The sequence below is a fragment of the Amphiura filiformis genome, chromosome 15 (genome assembly GCF_039555335.1).
Source record: "Amphiura filiformis chromosome 15, Afil_fr2py, whole genome shotgun sequence".
NCBI lineage: Eukaryota > Metazoa > Echinodermata > Ophiuroidea > Amphilepidida > Amphiuridae > Amphiura > Amphiura filiformis.
This window is the reverse complement of record NC_092642.1, coordinates 56,143,444-56,164,658: the sequence shown is the minus strand read 5'-3', so window position 1 is coordinate 56,164,658 and position 21,215 is coordinate 56,143,444. Positions and strand designations below refer to the sequence as shown.

At 38.6% G+C, this 21,215-nt stretch overlaps 1 protein-coding gene across 1 annotated transcript in view; it reads left to right on the top strand.

Moving 5' to 3' along the window:
- Positions 1-21,215, top strand: part of LOC140171056 (uncharacterized) — a 55,639-nt gene that overhangs the window by 9,976 nt on the left and 24,448 nt on the right. Inside the window, 1 exon segment of the mRNA XM_072194232.1 lies at positions 8-112. Coding sequence (XP_072050333.1) covers positions 8-112 — 105 coding nt within the window.

The window sequence follows — 21,215 nt, the reverse complement described above, 5'->3', positions numbered from 1 at the left end:
GAATCAGATTCTGATTTATTTGGCATTTGCCCAACACAAGATGAGTTCTACCTGGTTGTCTGTGAGCAGTGTGGACAAGTAGTGAAACCTCAGGCCTTAGAAAGACACATAGGTAAGTGATCTGTCCTCTCCCCATGTAAAAATGCAAGTTTCTCAAAGAAAACAACCGGCTGTTCCTGTTGAAATCCATACACCCCTATGGAAGACATGACATTAATCTCACACACAGGGGGTGTACATTTCAAATGGAGTCACCCATTCAGGTAACCCCATTTGAAATTCACACTTCCTATGGGGAAGATTAAGGTCACGTCTTCCATAGGGGTGTATTTCAACTGGAATTGCCTAATAGACTGTGTTTAGACTTGGGGACAGGTGTGTTTGTATCAGGTTTTTTTTGTGTGTGTTCCTAAAGTCAAAATGAAGTACCGTATTCATTCCATTTACCGCCCTGGGCGCTTAACAAAGTCATGTTGGGTGGGGCTTATTTTTTACTTTGTTGAATAATCATTCATCACCATCTGAGAGTATTTAGTAAGTGCGCCCTCACAAAAATGGTGTCGAAAATGTGTCCAGGTTTGTTTATCGTGGTTCAGGATGGTGACCACCAGAAAGTAAAATACGATTTTGAAGTCGGAATCCCCTCCAACTTGGCCTTTTAAAGGCATTTGCAGGTGGTTATTGGGAAGTAATTTGTACATGTGTCTGTCCAGTATGAAATAGCATCATAATTTAATTTTGGTGCATATTTTGGATATTTTTAATGCCCAGTTTCCCACATGCATGCAGGCATAGTCACTCGACATGCTCGATAAGCAAGGACAAGCGATTTGCACGGAACTTTTTTTCCGCGCAATTGGCTATTTTTTTTCCTATAGGCAGGGATACATGATTTGCACTGAAAAAAAAAGTTCTGCGCAATTTGCTATTTTTTTCCGCGCAATCGCCTGTCCCTGTCGATAAGTAAAGCTTAATGAAAGTATTTTGACAGCATTGGATGGGCGGTTAATAATTTCTTTTGTTTGTTGTAAAGTCGCTGGGTGGGTGCTAATGGAATGAATACGGTACATAAGAAAAAAACCCAGCAGATACTGGATGGTTAAAGTTTTAAACTTTTGATCCAAACAAGAAATTATTTCTACCTGGGAATTTTCAGATGGCCCTCCAATCTTCCATCAGGGTGAGTGTAACTGTGATGTGTATCATCAGGTCATGACCTCTCTGACCTGGAACATAGAAGATCCATCAAGTTCTTCAAAATCACATCCACATTGAGTCACCTGCACAGTTTGAGAACTTAGACCAGGTCAAGATTTTGGACAGAGAATAGACATCAAGTAGGCAGTGCAAATCAAAAGTTACGCAGCCATCTCTCAACAAAGACGGGGAAGGTACAAACTTCCAGGAGTTTATGACACTGTGATCAAGTCTGAGGTCAAAAAGGTCACAACCTGATGATGGCACATGTAATTGCTCTCCCTGATGAAAGATTGTGATCCATCTGAAATTTCCGAGTAGGAATAATTTCTTGTGTTCGGATCAAAAGTTATAAACTCGAATCATTCAATATATAACACAGATGAATTGTCATGAAAGTAGATACTCTGTCTAGACTTTTTTGGACAGGTTTTTTTTTATCAATTTGCTGCAAAAGTAAAAATGCAGTATTTCCAGGAAAACAGCGTAGTAGATATTGTGAATAGCCTTGGAGGACAGGTGTGTGCGGGAGTCCTAAGTAAAACTGCACACAAGTAAGCAATCTAACAGATCACATATCTTTTAGTAAACGTCCTTCCTCCTCTAATTAATGCCCCTTCAGTCTTTTTGAAAAATTGAATTTAAATAAATGCCCCCTATTAAACTCCAACTGAAACAAACAGTTTACATAAAGTAAGCTTTAATACCACAGTCCACACACGATCGGTAATGGCGTTGGTATTGGCCAAAATTGACACATCCCAAGTTCACAGAGTTTGTCATGTCGGTGTGATTTTTAAGCTTACCTAAAAAATTTACCAGGAATTATCATTGTAAAAAGGACCTAATAAACGCCTCCCTTTTTCAACAAATTTCTCCCCACGAGCGTTTATTAGAGGATATACGGTACTTTGTTTACGATTTGGGAACAGGTGTTTTGAATCAGTTTGCAGCTATTTTGACTGCTCAATGCCAGAAGTGGGTAAGTGCAATAGCTGCCCTGTGAAAATTTGTCAATTTACACACAGTATATTTTACTCATCTACACATGGCAGCTACACATGACAGCTATTGTAGTTACCCACTTCTGGCACCGAGCAGTTGATTTGCTCCCAAATAAAAAGCAGCAAGTGCTAGTAATTGACAATAGTAGGTACTGTGTGTCTCCGACTCATTTTGCTTGATCACATCCCTGGTTCCGGCTGTAGGTGTATCCACAGGTATTCATGCTCGTCTGCAAACTTTAAAATACCCCCTGTTGCATATAATTTTGTGAAGTTTTAGGGCTAGAAACACCCCTATTTTAACGATTTCGCTTTTTGCCCTTCAATATTTCCCCTCTTTTCGCTAAAACGCAAACAACATTTCTAATACCCCTTTCTGATGGAAATGCTTAAATAATAGCGTACAATGCACGGCACCCTCGGTTGTATGCGTCGTTTATTGATGTGATGAGATGTAATGTGCGTCAAACGGAAATGAAGAATATAATGAAACTACAATGATTTATATACATGTGATACGTAAATGTAGAGCACCCTTTGTTCCATTTTTTCGAACAAGTGGTATGAAAAATTCCCCTTTTTTTGTGTTTCGCGAATCACGTTTCTTTATCCGAAAATACCTTAATTTCGCAAAATTTTCAACGAGCATGAGTACCCGCGGATACACGGAGTGATGGAAGCGGGATCACAATTTGGTGTACAGTCTCTTACTCCCCTCTATGTGTGGACCATACCTTCCTGTGAAATACTGCCCTCACTAAAGGATTGAAACTTGTAGATCACAGTCAGGAGACAAGCTACTGATATATAATTCCACACCACCCTTTTTTCATACACTCAATTGACTTGTGACCTGTTATCGTTATTTAAAGAAAATCACTTCAATGAAACACCTGAGAGGTTGTAGGTCGTAATCAATAAGGGAGAAGTTACTTGCCTATCGTGCTTGCAAGTTAGATAGTGCCTGCTCCTCTTTTTATCCCCCTGGCTTTTGCCATAAGGGGGATATTGCACTAGTTTATGCCTTCTGTGTGTATGTGTTCATTCTGAATTGATTTTTATTTTGGTAGTTTTTTGGCCCCACAACACAAATGTGGGGCTTACAAATGTACATGTTCGTCCTATACATAAAAGTCCATTCATTAGGGAGCTGACCCCTGACCCCTCCCACCCGCCCTGAAATGTAAGTGTGAAAATTGAAAACCTGAAAAGTCAACTTTGACTGATGCTTGGACTTGTTTTTGACAAATGCTCATCTATCACAGCACAGTTCTTTAACCCCAATACATTTTTGCACTGTACATTGAATGACCTTTGAAAATTTGAGTACAAAAACTCATACTCTGCAACATGAGGTCAAATTTTGCACTATGATTGTTTAATTGAGGTTATTGAACTATGCCATTGGGATGAGGCTATTGTGGTCCAGAGTGTGATGCATGCATTGTGCAGCTGATAGAATTTAATATGCTGATGGTGTAACTGTAAGTTGCAAAGATGTAGCTTTTCAGGAAATCGCTGAGTCTGGAAATTGGACCATAAAAAACATTCAAGAAAAATAACACTCCCATTGCTTTGTACGGTTCCCTTTGTTTTCATTTTGAGAGTAGACTGGCTACGCATGAGTGGATAGTCAAGAAATAAACATATTGTGCAAGATCTGGATGTTCTCTGTTCATTGAGGTTTATTTTGTCACTATCAATCCAAGGTGCACAACAGTGGCGTGTCGGGGGGGCTTTGGGTGCACTTTGTTAAAAATCATGTAAATTGGCGATTTTAGCTATTTAAAGCCCCCCACATATCTCTGAAAGCCCCTCTGAGCCCCTGGTAGGAAAGGATCCTGGACACGCCGGTGCACAAGATAGCAAATCAGGCATACTAATAATCATGACATTCTCCAGTTTGAAGAGCTCTAAATTCTTTCCTTGATAGATACTACTGTGTCGTAACAGAATTACAGAAAAAAATACATGTTAAAACACCATTATGGAAGCAGTTTAAAGTGAATAGCAAAAAACCATGTTCATAAAAGAGAGATTGCAAATTAAAGACATACTCCTTTAATAAAAAACACAGTATATTTCATGATGTGGATATATGATAATATTTGATGATGTCCCGGTGGTCATGTCCGAGTGCAAAGTGTCTCATGTTCATACAGTGTAAATCTCAGTTTCAATAATGTCAAGGGAGTGTGTGTGCAGTAATGATCAATGCAAGTGATTGCCACTGACAATTTCATTTGCAGCATCCATGGTTATTCATTTGCTTCCATGTTATTGAGCACTTTATAAAATGGGATGTATTTAGTATGGACATACTCCTTTAATAAAAAACACAGTATATTTCATGTTGTGGATATATGATAATATTTGCTAATGCCCCGGTGGTCATGTCTGAGTGCAAAGTGTCTCATGTTCATACAGTGTAAATCTCAGTTTCAATAATGTCAAGGGAGTGTGTGTGCAGTAATGATCAATGCAAGTGATTGCCGCTGACAATTTCATTTACAGCATCCATGGTTATTCATTTGCTCTTATTGAGCACTTTATAAAATGGGATGTATTTAGTATGGACATACTCCTTTAATAAAAAACACAGTATATTTCATGTTGTGGATATATGATAATATTTGATGATGCCCCAGTGGTCATGTCTGAGTGCAAAGTGTCTCATGTTCATACAGTGTAAATCTCAGTTTCAATAATGTCAAGGGAGTGTGTGTGCAGTAATGATGATGCAAGTGATTGCCGCTGACAACACAGTATATTTCATGTTGTGGATATATGATAATATTTGATGATGCCCCAGTGGTCATGTCTGAGTGCAAAGTGTCTCATGTTCATACAGTGTAAATCTCAGTTTCAATAATGTCAAGGGAGTGTGTGTGCAGTAATGATCAATGCAGGTGATTGTCACTGACAATTTCATTTGCAGCAGCACATGTTATTTATTTGCTTCCATGTTATTGAGCACTTTATAAAATGGGATGTATTTAGTATGGGATTTTATAATGCCTTTGTGCATGTGCAAAAATGTCTTGTTATATTATAAAAATGTGAAAGTTTTAAGGGCTCAGATAGCAATGTTTGCACAATATTTTTTGTGGAACATGAGAGCACATCAGACATATCGAATTGCATTCTGAATGGTACAAAGAGTGAAGGACATTCCTCACATTCAGAATGCAATCCGGTACATGTATGTCTGATGCCCGGGTCTGATGTGCTCTCATGTCCCACAAAAAATACTGTGCAAAGGTTGCTATCCGTTCCCTTAACCTAGCGATAATGTGATCATGTTATTGTATTAAACTAAAAAATGATTGGCATTTGATTGGAGTTGAAGTTGCATGTTTGGGATGTGGGAGGGGGGAGGGGATCACCCACTTCCAGGTACTCTTTTGTTTTTTGTTATCAACCAACCGGGACATCTACCATCTAAGGGAACGTCCCTGGTTGGCAACAGTATGCACCCTCATATTTGCCTAAATACCCCCAAAATACAAAATCAGAAGCCAGAAAGGCAACATAGACCTTCCCTTCTTCCCGTCATGCACTACCCCAGCCTGGGGGTACCTTTGCGGCATTCTGCCAGCAGGAATATCATCCATTGGGGGGGGGTGTACAGCTCTTTTCATTAGGATAAAGTCATTTTGCCTGGTGCCTCAAAGGAGAAAATTAATCTTATCCACGATATGTTCACAATTACTAATGGTGGAACCAGAAGTGAACCGGAAACCATTGATCCTAAGTTCATAGTAGGTCATTTCAGCATGATTTTTAAGCTTATTTAATACTTTTTTTGGAATTATGGTTGTCAAAAATACCTAAGAAACGGCACCTCTTTTGAAAATGTGGCCTCCAAGGTTGATTTTTTTGGTTGTTATTTCAGTTTAAAAAATTAAAATCTGCTTTTGCAGGTGAAGGTATAGACATACACGTATGACCATCATGTGACAATTCATAATGAATGGATAATATATATACACTGCATTGACTGCAAACCACACTATAGAAACATCCTCTGTGCTGTAATTGTTTCGAAAAAAGAAAAACACCCATATGACATTATGTGTCAGCATCTAAATCCATGTAATTTAATCATAATTTTTACTATTTTAGGCAAGATAATTTATTGTTTGTGTCAGATTTCCCTCCTGGGATGGACAAGGCTTACTGCCCATTGACAGAAAATTATCATTGCCAGTATATATCAAGGAGGAAAATCATTTTGTGTGTGCATTGCTTGATTTGGCGTTCACTAATGAGCTATCGACAAGCTTTCCCACCTAATGAAAGGAAATTATTACTGCCAGATATATTTAAAATGTATAAAAAAGCTCGAAATGATTGTCTTGCTGAATGCTCATCTTGTTTGAGTAATTGCCATAATGTGCTATTCCGTTTAAAATCCACAAACCCCCTGTGGAAGATTTTGGAAATATCTTCCACAGGGGGAGTATGAATTTCAAATGGAATATTAGGCAGCTTCATTTGAAACTCACCCTCCCTCTCTGAAAGATACAGGTTGAATCTTTCTACTCATCAGGTGTATGAAATTCAAATGGAGTTGCCTAATGTGTTCATTCCATTTGAAATTCATACTCCCCTGTGGAAGATATTTCCAAAATCTTCCCAGGGGAGAGTGGATTTTAAATGGAAGAGCCATATTGAAGAGCACTATAGAGATGGTGACAACTTTCCCACCCACTGAAAATAGATGATCACCGTCATTTAGTAGCACATCCTCCTCCTTGATGCTGTCATCTCCTTCATGTAATGCTCACTTACAATTTGATGATTGCCCAAATAATGCAGTGATTCATCATGTTCACAAGTACCTCGCATTACTACAAGCATTTACATGACATTATTTACTGATTTGCTTTGACAAGAGAAGGTGGATTGCAGGAACAACATTACAGTTTTAGCCTGGAGGGGTTCTCCTGGTTGAAGGTGTACAGAGATGTGCGATATTTTGGGGTACCCTTTCAGCAATTTTGTTGTATCGATGGGTGAGTTTAAGTGAAGACCAATGTGCGCAGTTGCCTTATGAGCACCCTACTATTTAGGTGCTTTTGTGAAAAATTGGTATACTTATGTCCCAACTGACGGGTTGCAAAAAGTAGGTATAGAGAAAGTCGGCATCCGAATGTGTATGGGTACATGATCCATCCCCCTGAGCACTACCTGCCGATCTAACATTGCCTCTGATTGGTCAATTACGTGATATCTTTACTTCAATCACCAATCAGAATGAAGCTTTGCAAATAATTCACCCCAATTTTTTTGCATGGTGAAATTATTCTAACAATGTTGCTGATTGGTCCAATCGATTATGAAAGCTTCTTTTTGGCCAATCGGCAGGTAGTACTCTTGGGGTTAAACTCTGGATCACCAGAAAATCAAGATTGTGTTAAAATCTATGCCCTATGAAAACCTCCATTCATCAAAAATAAAGGGGGAGTCATTGTCAGGCATATTATAAGATTGATATGGTAGATTGGATGCTTTCCTGTGGGAATCTGAGGAATTATAATCACTAGGATCCACGACATGCTCATCTATCAGGGCTCAGTTCTTTAACCCCAATACATTTGTGCATTCATTGAATGACCTTTGGAAATTTGATTACAAAACTCATACTCTGCAACTTGAGGTCAAATTTTGCACTATGATTGTTTAATTGAGGTTATTGAACTATGCCACTGGAGTGAGGCTATTGTGGTCCATAGTGAATGGAATCAGGGCAAAGGTATAGACCTACAGCAGGATGATGAGAGGAATGGGAATTGGAAGGTGAACATGACAGGATTAGTCAAAACACTAGAAGGATATGCTCATGTAAGTTCATGTGCTGTCAGTGTGTAAATATCCAAGAGTAGGTTAAAGGGGCATTGCAACATTTCGTGAAAATTGCACCTTTAAGTTTGGTAAAAGTCCAGTTTTTAACATACAAATAAAAATATGTTAGGTAGTGTATCTGAAAAAATCCACAAACCCCCTGTGGAAGATTTTGGAAATATCTTCCACAGGGGGAGTATGAATTTCAAATGGAATATTAGGCAGCTTCATTTGAAACTCACCCTCCCTCTCTGAAAGATACAGGTTGAATCTTTCTACTCATCAGGTGTATGAAATTCAAATGGAGTTGCCTAATGTGTTCATTCCATTTGAAATTCATACTCCCCCTGTGGAAGATATTTCCAAAATCTTCCCAGGGGGAGAGTGGATTTTAAATGGAAGAGCCATATTGAAGAGCACTAAAGAGATGGTGACAACTTTCCCACCCACTGAAAATAGATGATCACCGTCATTTAGTAGCACATCCTCCTCCTTGATGCTGTCATCTCCTTCATGTAATGCTCACTTACAATTTGATGATTGCCCAAATAATGCAGTGATTCATCATGTTCACAAGTGACATTATTTACTGATTTGCTTTGACAAGAGAAGGTGGATTGCAGGAACAACATTACAGTTTTAGCCTGGAGGGGTTCTCCTGGTTGAAGGTGTACAGAGATGTGCGATATTTTGGGGTACCCTTTCAGCAATTTTGTTGTATCGATGGGTGAGTTTAAGTGAAGACCAATGTGCGCAGTTGCCTTATGAGCACCCTACTATTTAGGTGCTTTTTGTGGAAAAATTGGTATACTTATGTCCCAACTGACGGGTTGCAAAAAGTAGGTATAGAGAAAGTCGGCATCCGAATGTGTATGGGTACATGATCCATCCCCCTGAGCACTACCTGCCGATCTAACATTGCCTCTGATTGGTCAATTACGTGATATCTTTACTTCAATCACCAATCAGAATGAAGCTTTGCAAATAATTCACCCCAATTTTTTTGCATGGTGAAATTATTCTAACAATGTTGCTGATTGGTCCAATCGATAATGAAAACTTCTTTTTGGCCAATCGGCAGGTAGTTCTCATGGGGTTAAACTCTGGATCACCAGAAAATCAAGATTGTGTTAAAATCTATGCTCTATGAAAACCTCCATTCATCAAAAATAAAGGGGGAGTCATTGTCAGGCATATTATAAGATTGATATGGTAGATTGGATGCTTTCCTGTGGGAATCTGAGGAATTATAATCACTAGGATCCACGACATGCTCATCTATCAGGGCTCAGTTCTTTAACCCCAATACATTTGTGCATTCATTGAATGACCTTTGGAAATTTGATTACAAAAACTCATACTCTGCAACTTGAGGTCAAATTTTGCACTATGATTGTTTAATTGAGGTTATTGAACTATGCCACTGGAGTGAGGCTATTGTGGTCCATAGTGAATGGAATCAGGGCAAAGGTATAGACCTACAGCAGGATGATGAGAGGAATGGGAATTGGAAGGTGAACATGACAGGATTAGTCAAAACACTAGAAGGATATGCTCATGTAAGTTCATGTGCTGTCAGTGTGTAAATATCCAAGAGTAGGTTAAAGGGGCATTGCAAGATTTCGTGAAAATTGCACCTTTAAGTTTGGTAAAAGTCCAGTTTTTAACATACAAATAAAAATATGTTAGGTAGTGTATCTGAAAAATCACAAACCCCTGTGGAAGATTTTGGAAATATCTTCCACAGGGGAGTATGAATTTCAAATGGAATATTAGGCAGCTTCATTTGAAACTCACCCTCCCTCTCTGAAAGATACAGGTTGAATCTTTCTACTCATCAGGTGTATGAAATTCAAATGGAGTTGCCTAATGTGTTCATTCCATTTGAAATTCATACTCACCCTGTGGAAGATATTTCCAAAATCTTCCCAGGGGGAGAGTGGATTTAAAATGGAAGAGCCATATTGAAGAGCACTAAAGAGATGGTGACAACTTTCCCACCCACTGAAAATAGATGATCACCGTCATTTAGTAGCACATCCTCCTCCTTGATGCTGTCATCTCCTTCATGTAATGCTCACTTACAATTTGATGATTGCCCAAATAATGCAGTGATTCATCATGTTCACAAGTGACATTATTTACTGATTTGCTTTGACAAGAGAAGGTGGATTGCAGGAACAACATTACAGTTTTAGCCTGGAGGGGTTCTCCTGGTTGAAGGTGTACAGAGATGTGCGATATTTTGGGGTACCCTTTCAGCAATTTTGTTGTATCGATGGGTGAGTTTAAGTGAAGACCAATGTGCGCAGTTGCCTTATGAGCACCCTACTATTTAGGTGCTTTTTGTGAAAAATTGGTATACTTATGTCCCAACTGACGGGTTGCAAAAAGAGCAAAAAGTAGGTATAGAGAAAGTCGGCATCCGAATGTGTATGGGTACATCCCCTAAAATCCCCCCTAGGCTTCAGGATAAAACTTAACCCCCTGAGCACTACCTGCCGATCTAACATTGCCTCTGATTGGTCAATTACGTGATATCTTTACTTCAATCACCAATCAGAATGAAGCTTTGCAAATAATTCACCCCAATTTTTTGCATGGTGAAATTATTCTAACAATGTTGCTGATTGGTCCAATCGATAATGAAAACTTCTTTTTGGCCAATCGGCAGGTAGTTCTCATGGGGTTAAACTCTGGATCACCAGAAAATCAAGATTGTGTTAAAATCTATGAAAAGGTAGTCCCAGGGTCCGGTCCTTGTTTGACATGTGACCCTTACTTTAGGTCTTTGAATACAATTTTACAAATAATGAATCACTTGTAGTAATTTTCATAATTATGAAGATGAATAAAACAGCATTAGAAAATCAATGCACTTTTGAACTTTCATTGATGTGTCTAATGCACTTTGCATGTAACTGTATTTACCTAACCTCTTTCCTGATTGGTTGGTTGGTTACTTCTAAAAATGATACTGCATGTATACCAAGTTATTTTTGCATAATATGGTATTTTGTGTGATTTTCATGTTTTGAGAAATGTTGGAGGTGTTTATTCATTTCATGGAACCTACATGAAGTTCAGTGCAACTTGATTATATAAATTATATATTTTCGAGACATTTGCAAAAAATCCTCACAAACATAGCAGCATATTCATATCATGCTTCACAATTAAGTAGGTTACTCAACAATTTGCTCGAACACTGTGAAATCAGTAGGATTGTTTCAGTTGATTGGTGATTTATATTTTTAGCATATGAATCTCAAGTTTGATTAGGATATTCTTAGCATTCTATAATGAGGTATGACATTTTGAGGTGTGCTTTCATTCTCTTCCATTTGAAATCATTACACCCCCTATGGAAGGCATGACCTTAATCTTCAACACTTTTGGTCAAAGTGCCAATTTCGTGCAATCAACATGTGTTTCGCCATGTTGGATTCTGTGTTTCTAGATATAAACATGGTTGACATAGTGTTTTTTAATATGAAAAAAAAAAAAATGGGTAAATTTTTAAGGTTATTTTTAGAAAACAGAAAATAATGCAGAATTTAACATTTACAGAACTGAGAATTTGGTCTCCAGTTTAATCCCATTTGCTCAAAGGTGTAGTAGATAATGGAGCATATATATGCTATCTACTGAAGACAGCAAATGCCCCGGTGATATAACCCCAATCAAGATCCAAGAAATATGTGTAATAAAATATAAGTGATGATCATTGAGTATTGTGGCAGTTGGGCTGTTCCAGTTGAAATCCATACACCCCTGGGGGTGTAGATTTCAAAATGGATTCCACAATTCTATTCAAAAATCACACTCCCTCTGTGGCAGATAAATGGTCATGTCTTCATGGGGCTGTATGTATTTCAACTGAATAGCACATTAGCTAGATCACTAGATAACTTGGAAGGACGGACAGGTTGGTGTTGTGGTCGTAGCACTCATTGTGGCCTGTACACCATCCGCGATAATCAACTTTTGAAAAGCATCCTAAACAAGGATTTTAACTCTTGGCTAAAACGATACCCTAAACAGGTAACATGCGCCTGTTTTCACACCCTAAACAGGGATTCTATCCCTTGCATCAAATTTCATACGGTACCCTAAATTTTATTTCCGCGTATTAGCAATTGCAATTTTGCTACCCTTTTTTGTCAATTTTTCATGTTTTTGTCACCCTAAACACGATACACATTTTTATTATCGCGGATGGTGTACAGGTTCTACTGGTCGGCAAAACAAATTTTAAAACAAAATAGACACTTACATGTGAAGCTCCTTATAACATTTGCATTTACTTCACAATCTAAACCATACCTGACAGACACAATGACTTAGAGGATCAGATTTCCTCTTGTGCGTGCAACTCGATTCTTTTTTCTCTATACAGATCAAATTCTCCCACCTATCTATGTAATTACTATATACGCTGCAATATTTATTTGACATTATTATATAGTCATATAAAATGGGATTCTTCACTTAAAATATGGACAGAAATTGGTCAATGTCATAAAATATAAACACAGGGCTTTAAAACCTGCGACTTATAACCACCAACAGGATCTTAAAGCACTGCTGCGAAGCACAATTTAATGCACTGAAGTGGACCTGAAAAAACGGAATAGGAATATGGAGAGTGGTCCGATTTTATAGCCATGAGGAAAACCGGGAGACCTGGGGGTAAAAACTGTGTAACCCTGTCATAGATCTGCAAATTTGTTTTGCCGACGGTAGATCTGTGGAAAAATATCTCTGGGTTTGGTACTCAAAATTACAATTGGTACTGATTTATTGGGGCAGGGCTGTGCAGTACTTAGAAGCCTTGGAGGAGGGTAGAATTTGGCAGGGGGCAAGAATTATTTTGGCAAGCCAAAGGTGGGAGGGGGGGCAAATTTCTGGTAGGTCAAAAGTGAAGGGGAATTTTTGGGGCACCTTTTAGATAATACACTCTACAAAGGCTTCGGAAAATGGTACAGGAACGTCATATGCAAAATTTCCTGTGCGTGTATTGGCTAGCATAACATGCTCAATCGGAGGCTATTGACAGACGTGTTGATAGTACGCTTTATTCCGTACAGTACACGTATTGTTATAGAGGGTCATACTACAGGCTGTATGCTTTGTAATGTACAAAAAGTAGCCTGGGTTCGGAACAGTAACCTCAGATCACGCACAGTTTAGTGCAAAGGGTTGGTGGCAACATTTTTATTTTATGGCGGGGGGCAATTTTGGCAAGCCAAAGGGGGGAGCACTTTTGATTAAAACAAGTATTTTTTTCTTATTAAATGTGTCTTTGTTTTTTATAGTTGAAGTGCATTTTTTGGCTTCCAAAATGGCATTCTCCTTCAGTGCTTAACATAACATTATACCTATTGGAAAACTTAAATGTCATTTGTGCAGCGCAAGGGTATTATGTCTTTATGGAATTATTAAGTAGCAATGTGTTTCAGCCTGTCAAAGGAGTGACCCATTTACAGATTTAATGTTCTTTTTCAATCATAAAATGTAAGCATAGCATAATTTGCTTTGCAGAAATTGTGTACATGTAAGTGTTCACATTTTGAGTTACACCCAGCACAAACTTACGCTAACAAGTTTACGCTAACATCAATAAAAATTCTACAAATATTTTCGCTATTCCTACCGCGTGTCCACACCTAGCCTACTCCTAGCACTACGCCGACCAGTTTCACCAAGTATTCACTTCTGGTCAGCGTAAACATCGGCTCCACTTTGGTGTTTCTGTGACCTTTTTCAACCACGCGATATGTAATGTCTTCGGTTTCGACCAACAAAAGGTCAAACTTACACCGGGTGCCAGCAGTGGCAGCGTTCCTATTGCAACTTACGCCTGGCGGAGGGTACACCCAGCTCTCTACATGTACTCCTGACCTTAGTCAGGAGTAGTAATAGTCAGACGTACGCCTGGCGGAACTTACGCTGACCATCGTTCACACTGCCACTACTCCTGGCAGCGCCTACCGCTACTCCTAGCAACTTGTGCCGACCAAGTTCCGCCAGGCGTACGTCCGACAATGTGAACACATATGTAGTAATAATAATTCATTTTCTTGACTTAACCCTGTTTCCCAGGTAAATGTCTCTATAGGATTATGTGTTGATGGTGGTGATATTATTGTATCAATTTGTTAGTGGCCAGCTTGATACATGATGTATATTGCCATTTAAGGTTGGTCTTAACCCTAGAATTACGGAAACTTTTGGGCTTCATAATAACTGCTAAATTGTTGGTCTAAAGTATATACAAGTATACATATTTAGAATGGCAAAGACATGATAAATTCATCTGTGAGGTCAAATTTGGGCCAAAATGTTCATTTTTGGCCCAAAATTAAAAAAATGTTTTTTTTGGCCCACTTCTTTTACATTAAAAAACTTTTTTTTTTTTTATTAATTATTAAAAACTAGGAATTGAACCCTTTGTGACCAAAGCTTACAACATCAAATTCAGAAGACTAACATTGTCGCTATCGCAAATTTCATAATCACTTCCGGGTCCATTGTTCACTCTCTGCACCATCATTGTCCATTTCAGAGTCTGAATTGATACAGCATTTATCCTCATCTAGCAAACACTCATGAGACTGACTAGTCAAAGTTGTCAAAGACTACTCACGATTTATGGGGACACAAGCCGCGAGTTACAAACCGCGATGCCCCACGAATAGCGAGCGGAGCGAGACTATGGTTCCCAAGAGTGTGTGGTTGAGTGGTTCCCAGTAGTTTATCTCCCTGATAAATTAGGTACACGGTCTGTAGCACAGACTAGAGACTGACTAATCATGGGCATTCATAAAATTAATGGTTCTTCGAATCTACTAATGGGTGAAGTTGTACAAGTTGAAAACATCAGCAAATTAATTTCTGCAATTTTCATTCAAAATTAACAAAGAAAATATGAAAGTTTTTGAAGAGATCATCAAATTACTTTATTATTATAATTTTTTTTTTTCAATTGGTAGCTTTACCCACACGCTTTATCGTTCCCACTTTTTAGAAACCCACACTTTATACCGCAAAATTTTAACACCAACCCTTTTTACCGATTTTCGGAATTCCAAACCCCCATACTGTAGAAAATGTGCTTGGCAAACAGTGGATATGTGATAGGATCAAACAAAATGACTCACTTGTTCAGTTCAACAAACTTGACATCTTTTGACATTGCTATATTTCCGGGAATAGTCGCCCCCGGAGGGCGTGCATTTTCCAAAAGGGGGGCGTTTATTACAGGTCATTTTTAGAACAATAATTCCCGTTAAAATCATTCTAGGTAAGCTTAAAACTCACGCTGAAATGACGAACTATGAACTTGGGAACGATGACTTTCAGTTCACTTCTGTGTTTACAACCAGAATTTCACCAATTACCGACGCCATTAGCGACCATGTGTGCACCTTGGTAAGCTTACTACACAAGATAGCATGGAAAGATCAGCATTTTTGAAACATCATGGTTGAAAAAAGTGGCGGGGGCGTTTAATTGAAGGGGGTGACTATTCAAGGAAATATGTCAATTTCTTGCTATTTCACAGTCTACAATGTGCTCAAAATCCCACTCAAATAGTTAAAAAAAATTGCTCCCATTTTTTGTATAGTTCTCGACATAATATCAACAAGTTGCATGCAACAATACAAAAAAAATATTGAATCATATGTTTGTCTATATCTCGAAACATTTTGTTTGCATCAAATGACTCATTTGGGCAGATAATTTTGATTGAAATGTGCTGGCACTGATGTAATAAAATGGGGCTCAATAGGAACAGGTTCAACACTATATCAGTTGATATGTTGTATAATTCAATCATAACTCCATTGTACAAGCAAGCGTGCCAATTATATAATCCTCACTACAACAGCTAGTGATCAAATGCGACAAGGACATTTTTTAACGGTGCGTTTACTTTTACTTTTTTTGTGCGATAGTACTGAAGTAACATGAAAGTACATTTTGTAGAAGCGAGTGACATAAAGGCCTATTTATTTACCAATTGCGTATCACTTGGTGTATTAGAGTAATCTGTACTATGACACAAATGGTGAAATGATTGCACATGGAAGAACAGTTTGAGACATGAAAATTTGTTTGGTGTGAAAATTGGATTTTGAAGTTGACGGAATGGGCTGTTACGGTTGAAAACCATACACCCCCTATGGAAAACATGACCGTAATGTTCCACACAGGGAGTATGAATTTCAAATGAGATATGTGTGACTCCATTTGAAATCTACACCCCCTGTATGGGAGATGGGAGGGCGGGTTAGTGTAGTGGTCTTCTCACTCGCTTCTCACCGCTGTGGCCAAGGTTCAATTCCCCGCCGGCCACATGTGAGTTTGGTTGCCGATCCATGCTCGTCCCTCGCAGGTTTTTCTCCGGGTGCTCCGGTTTTCTTCCTGCATCTAAAATCAGACCTCTTCCCATATCCCTGTCCCGTCATATCCGGATGGCATCCCTTGAATTTAGTAGCCTCTGAGCACTATTGGGCTTAGCCTGGCTTCAGCCGAATGTTATAAATTTAAAAAAAAATTAAGGTCATGTCTTCCATAGGGGGGGTGTGCGTTGTAACTGGAATTGCCCAATCTGACAACACACTTGATGAGTGACTCCATTTGGGCAGGAGATTAAGGTCATGTCTTCCATTGGGGGGGGGGGGGAGATTTCAACTGGCATTGCCCAATCTGACAATACACTTGATGATGCTATATTGGGGATGTTATGACCCCACAAAGCCCCAAAGCAAATATGGGGGCTCACTCTGTGCTACCACGGAGAAGCTCATGTACAACTCTTGTCTGTGATGTTGATGTTATGATATTAGAGTATGCAAACATGCATGTAGAGTAAACACACACTGTGTTGGATAGGTTGCGCTGTAAGGTACAGTTATCCGCGGGTAAGCCGTTTTGTTTTTGCAGTGCAATATGATCACCGGGGGGATTAGCAAAATGTAGCGTGAAATTGGAAGGGGATGGCGATGCCCTTGCGGGAGCGCTCCGTTTGTATTTTAGGACGGTAAGTGTCTTGTTGACATTCACCTGTGATGACGCCACGCTGCTCCCTGGCAGACGGGGAGAAAATGGATTGAAATCGACAATGTGTGTGCAACTGTTTTATTTATTTATAACAAAATCAATTTTGTATTCAGATCACTTTGGTAAAGGATATGCAATCCGTCCGTAATCATGCCCTAATCTTGTTGTATAGTCACACAGGTGACTCACAAGTTAGCTTGATGCATCGGATTGACACACATGTTGTGTTATGGAGTGGCTGGTGTGTAAGTGTACTTATATATACACAAGCACGCTGGACTAATACAGTGATAAATTGACTCATAAGAGAGTATTACCTTAGTGTCATCATCTATAGTACACAGTATGCATTGCTGTGCATATTATTGGCGTCAAAACTGGATAATTGAGTGTGTTTGATTGAGGAGTGCCCATATTGCGTGTATTACTAGTGTAATAAGACATTGCGTTAACTACACATGGCGATGGGTGTCTCTATTGCAGAGCATTGGTTATCAAGTTGTGTGTATTTATGAATGCATAGTCTGCATTGGGCTGTTACCAAGTGGCACTATGATGACAACAAAAAGCACTGTTACCTTCAGGTGAAAAGTCAGCTACTTGTTTGCGGATGAAGTCAGTGAACTTAAAAACCTCTTTGTTCATTTAGATGCTGGAATTGAAATGATAGTTAACTAATGAGAGCAGATGGGGCTGGATTTACCAGAGGGCCAGATGGGCTCAAGATCAAGAGGGGCCTAAATTTGGGCAATAAAATCAGAAAAAAAAGGAAAGAATGAAAAAAGCAAAAAATTAAATAGTGATATTGTTTTAGATGAGAAATGGGTTACAGGTGGGATGGGGGTGTGACATGTGGATTCAGATAGCCAGGGGCCCTTAAACTTTAGCGTGGCCCTGGGCCCTGAAAATATAAATCCGGCCTAGCCCTTTCAGCAGAAATACAGATTGCACTATACAGAGTATAAACTTGCCCATTCATTGTTTTCCTTTCCAAGTGTGACCCAATTTAGTACACTCAGGCTAAAGTTGGCAAATACAAAACTGAGATATAGCCAAATAGGTTAAGGTTACTTTAGCAGTAAGACTATGAACATGTAAAAATGTGTAACTTTGCAGCCAAATCGGCTATATAAACATTTGGTTTGGACTGATCAGGGCTCGAAAAAATGTTAATTTCCCAGGAAGCAAGCTAAATTTCCAACAATTTATAGCATGTTTTTATATACAAAAAAGACACAATTTTCCTCCAAATACCAGAATTTCCCTCCAAATACCAACATTTCCTGAGAATGAGCTTCCCAAATATCCCCCTTTTTCGAGCCATGGGACTGATTATAAGAAAGGGAAATTTTTACTTTATAAAGGAATCAGATAGCAACGCTTGCACAGTATTTTTTTGGGATGTGAGAACACATCAGACATATCGAATTGCATTCTGAATACTAGGTATTTCCTTCTAATATCAAATAATTGTGATTTTATTGAAATTCACGAATGTTGCTACCCTTACCCTAAGGATAACTAAATTTTGAAGAAAAAAAATATGAGTTTAGCCTGAGTGATCGTTGTAGGGATGGTTTTTGTGAGGATGAACATGCCCAATATTGGTGTTCATGTAGTGGTTCTGGAAATGTAAATATTGGCAGGTATTGTGGTCCTGAAGCTGTTGGTCTACATGTACATTTGTATATATCGCTCATGCTCATAGAACATTATACTTCCATATGGCCCAGCATCTTTTTGGACATCTTTTAACCCTCTGGACACTACTACTGGTCATCTAACAGCATTTCTGGTTGGTTGCTGACTTGAAATGCTCATTTCAATTGCCAATTACGACTAGGCTTTAAACAATTTATGGTCAAACTTGCATTTGTAGATGATCTTATTAATACCCTCCTTGATTGGTTCAAAATTGGACACAATATACATTTTGGCCAATCGGCAGGTAGTTCTCATAGGGTTAATGATTTCTGTTTTAAAGTGGTGAACTAGCTGTCCTACATTTTCAGGAAATAAAAATATCAAGAAAATGTCATGATAATAGCACAATAAATTGCACACTGCATAATTTAGCATTACACACTGTGAAACGGGAGTGCATGAAATATGCAACAGTGGATCTGTACTGTTGTGAAAGGATTAGCTTTGTGGTAATAATAATATATATTTCATATCCGAGTGTAAATTTTCTGTCATAAATAAGTGACCGGGACACAACTACGGATATTGTGCATGCGTCTGAGGTGAGGACCTTTGATTATATTATCATGATGTTAGAAATTGGGCAAGAATTCATTCTCACACAAGACTTGTGATTTTTTGTGCAGGTTTTATTTCCCTAAAGTTCACAAATTGGGCAAATAGTGCAGGGATACATAACTGGCGGCATGTGCGCCATTTGTAAATCCCTTACGGAGGGAAAAAAGATATTGGGTACCTTGATTAATGAAGAAATCATGTCAAAGGAAGCCAGCCTAAGCCATATAAAAAGGCTAACATTCAAGCTTCCCTCTGGAATCCAAATGGATTCTGTCAATATTCTCATTCTGGGGTAAAATGATATGCTACTTCAAGCTGGACAGAGTATACATCAATTGGCAATGACAGGCCTGTCAGTTATGATGAGTTGTTTCAGAATGGATTCTCTCAACATTCTCATTCTGGGGTAAAATGATATGCTACTTCATGCTGGACAGAGTATACATCAATTGGCAATGACAGGGCTGTCAGTTATGATGAGTTGTTTCAGAATGGATTCTCTCAACATTCTCATTCTGGGGTAAAATGATATGCTACTTCATGCTGGACAGAGTATACATCAATTGGCAATGACAGGGCTGTCAGTTATGATGAGTTGCTTCCAATGATAAACAAATCAATTTCAATGATGTGTGCTAGTTATAGCTTCTTATTATTGCCACTACTGCTTGATGCAATTACCCGGTTGATCTATGATGACAATTCCCATAGGTTGGGCTATTCTGTTTGAAGTTCATACACCCCCACTGTGGAAAATGTGGTCTTTATTGCTTACAGAGGGGGGGGGGGTGTCAATTAAAAATGGAGTCACTCATGAGGTAACCCCATTTGAAATTCACACTCCTGTGTGTGAAATTAAGGTCATGTCTTCTATAGGGGGGTGTATCGATTTTAACCGGAATAGTGGATTTATGGTTGGCAGAGACAATAACTCATCCTGGTAGCTGCAAACCGGATGAGATGAAAACATTAAAAGGTATGATTAATTAATTGATTTAATTCAATGTCCATACTTGACAATCAAACTCGAGGGTGGGGTAGGCTTATCTGATCTCTATTTCTTGTTTTAAGTGTAAGTATTATATTTATAATGTGCTTTCTAAGAGGATGCAAACTTCTCGAGGTGAACGCTTAGGAAATAAATTTAAAATCACTCTACTCCAACTGATTTTATTAAAGTGCTTCAACTTGTGTCTACTGTCATAAAAAATCACTTACCAGCCTTATTGTGTGATTTGACTGATATGCATCAAAATTGATGACTTGTGTGATTTGACAGTAAAACAATTATTTTAATTAAACCCAATGAGAACTACCTGCCGATTGGCCAAAATGAATATTGTGTCCAATTTTGAACCAATCCCAGGAGGCCGCTGAGGAGGGTATTAATAAGATCATCGGCAAATGCAAGTTTGGCCATAAATAAGCCTAATCATAATTGGCAATTGAAATGAGCATTTCAGGTTATCAACCAATCAGAAATGCTGTTAGATGACCGGTAGTGTCCAGGGGGTTAAGGCTGGTTGGATGGCAGGAGCTCAGTTTTAGCCATTCTAATAAAAACTGCAGTGTGCTTTTAAAAACTTGTATCTTATAGGAAGTTTGTCAATAATTGTATATATTTGTATTTCCAGGTCTTGTAGTTGTCTTGTAGTTGTTGTGTTAAGACCAATAATGTACCAAAACAACCTTTTTGGTTGGTCCTCCTCCCAAGAAAAATCGATAACATGGGACAGAAATGACATCCCTTTCATATGCCTTGGGATCTCCTTTTAAATAGAACTCATACCATTCCTCCCAAGTGTCATCTTTACTTGTCTCAATATTTGAGCGTAA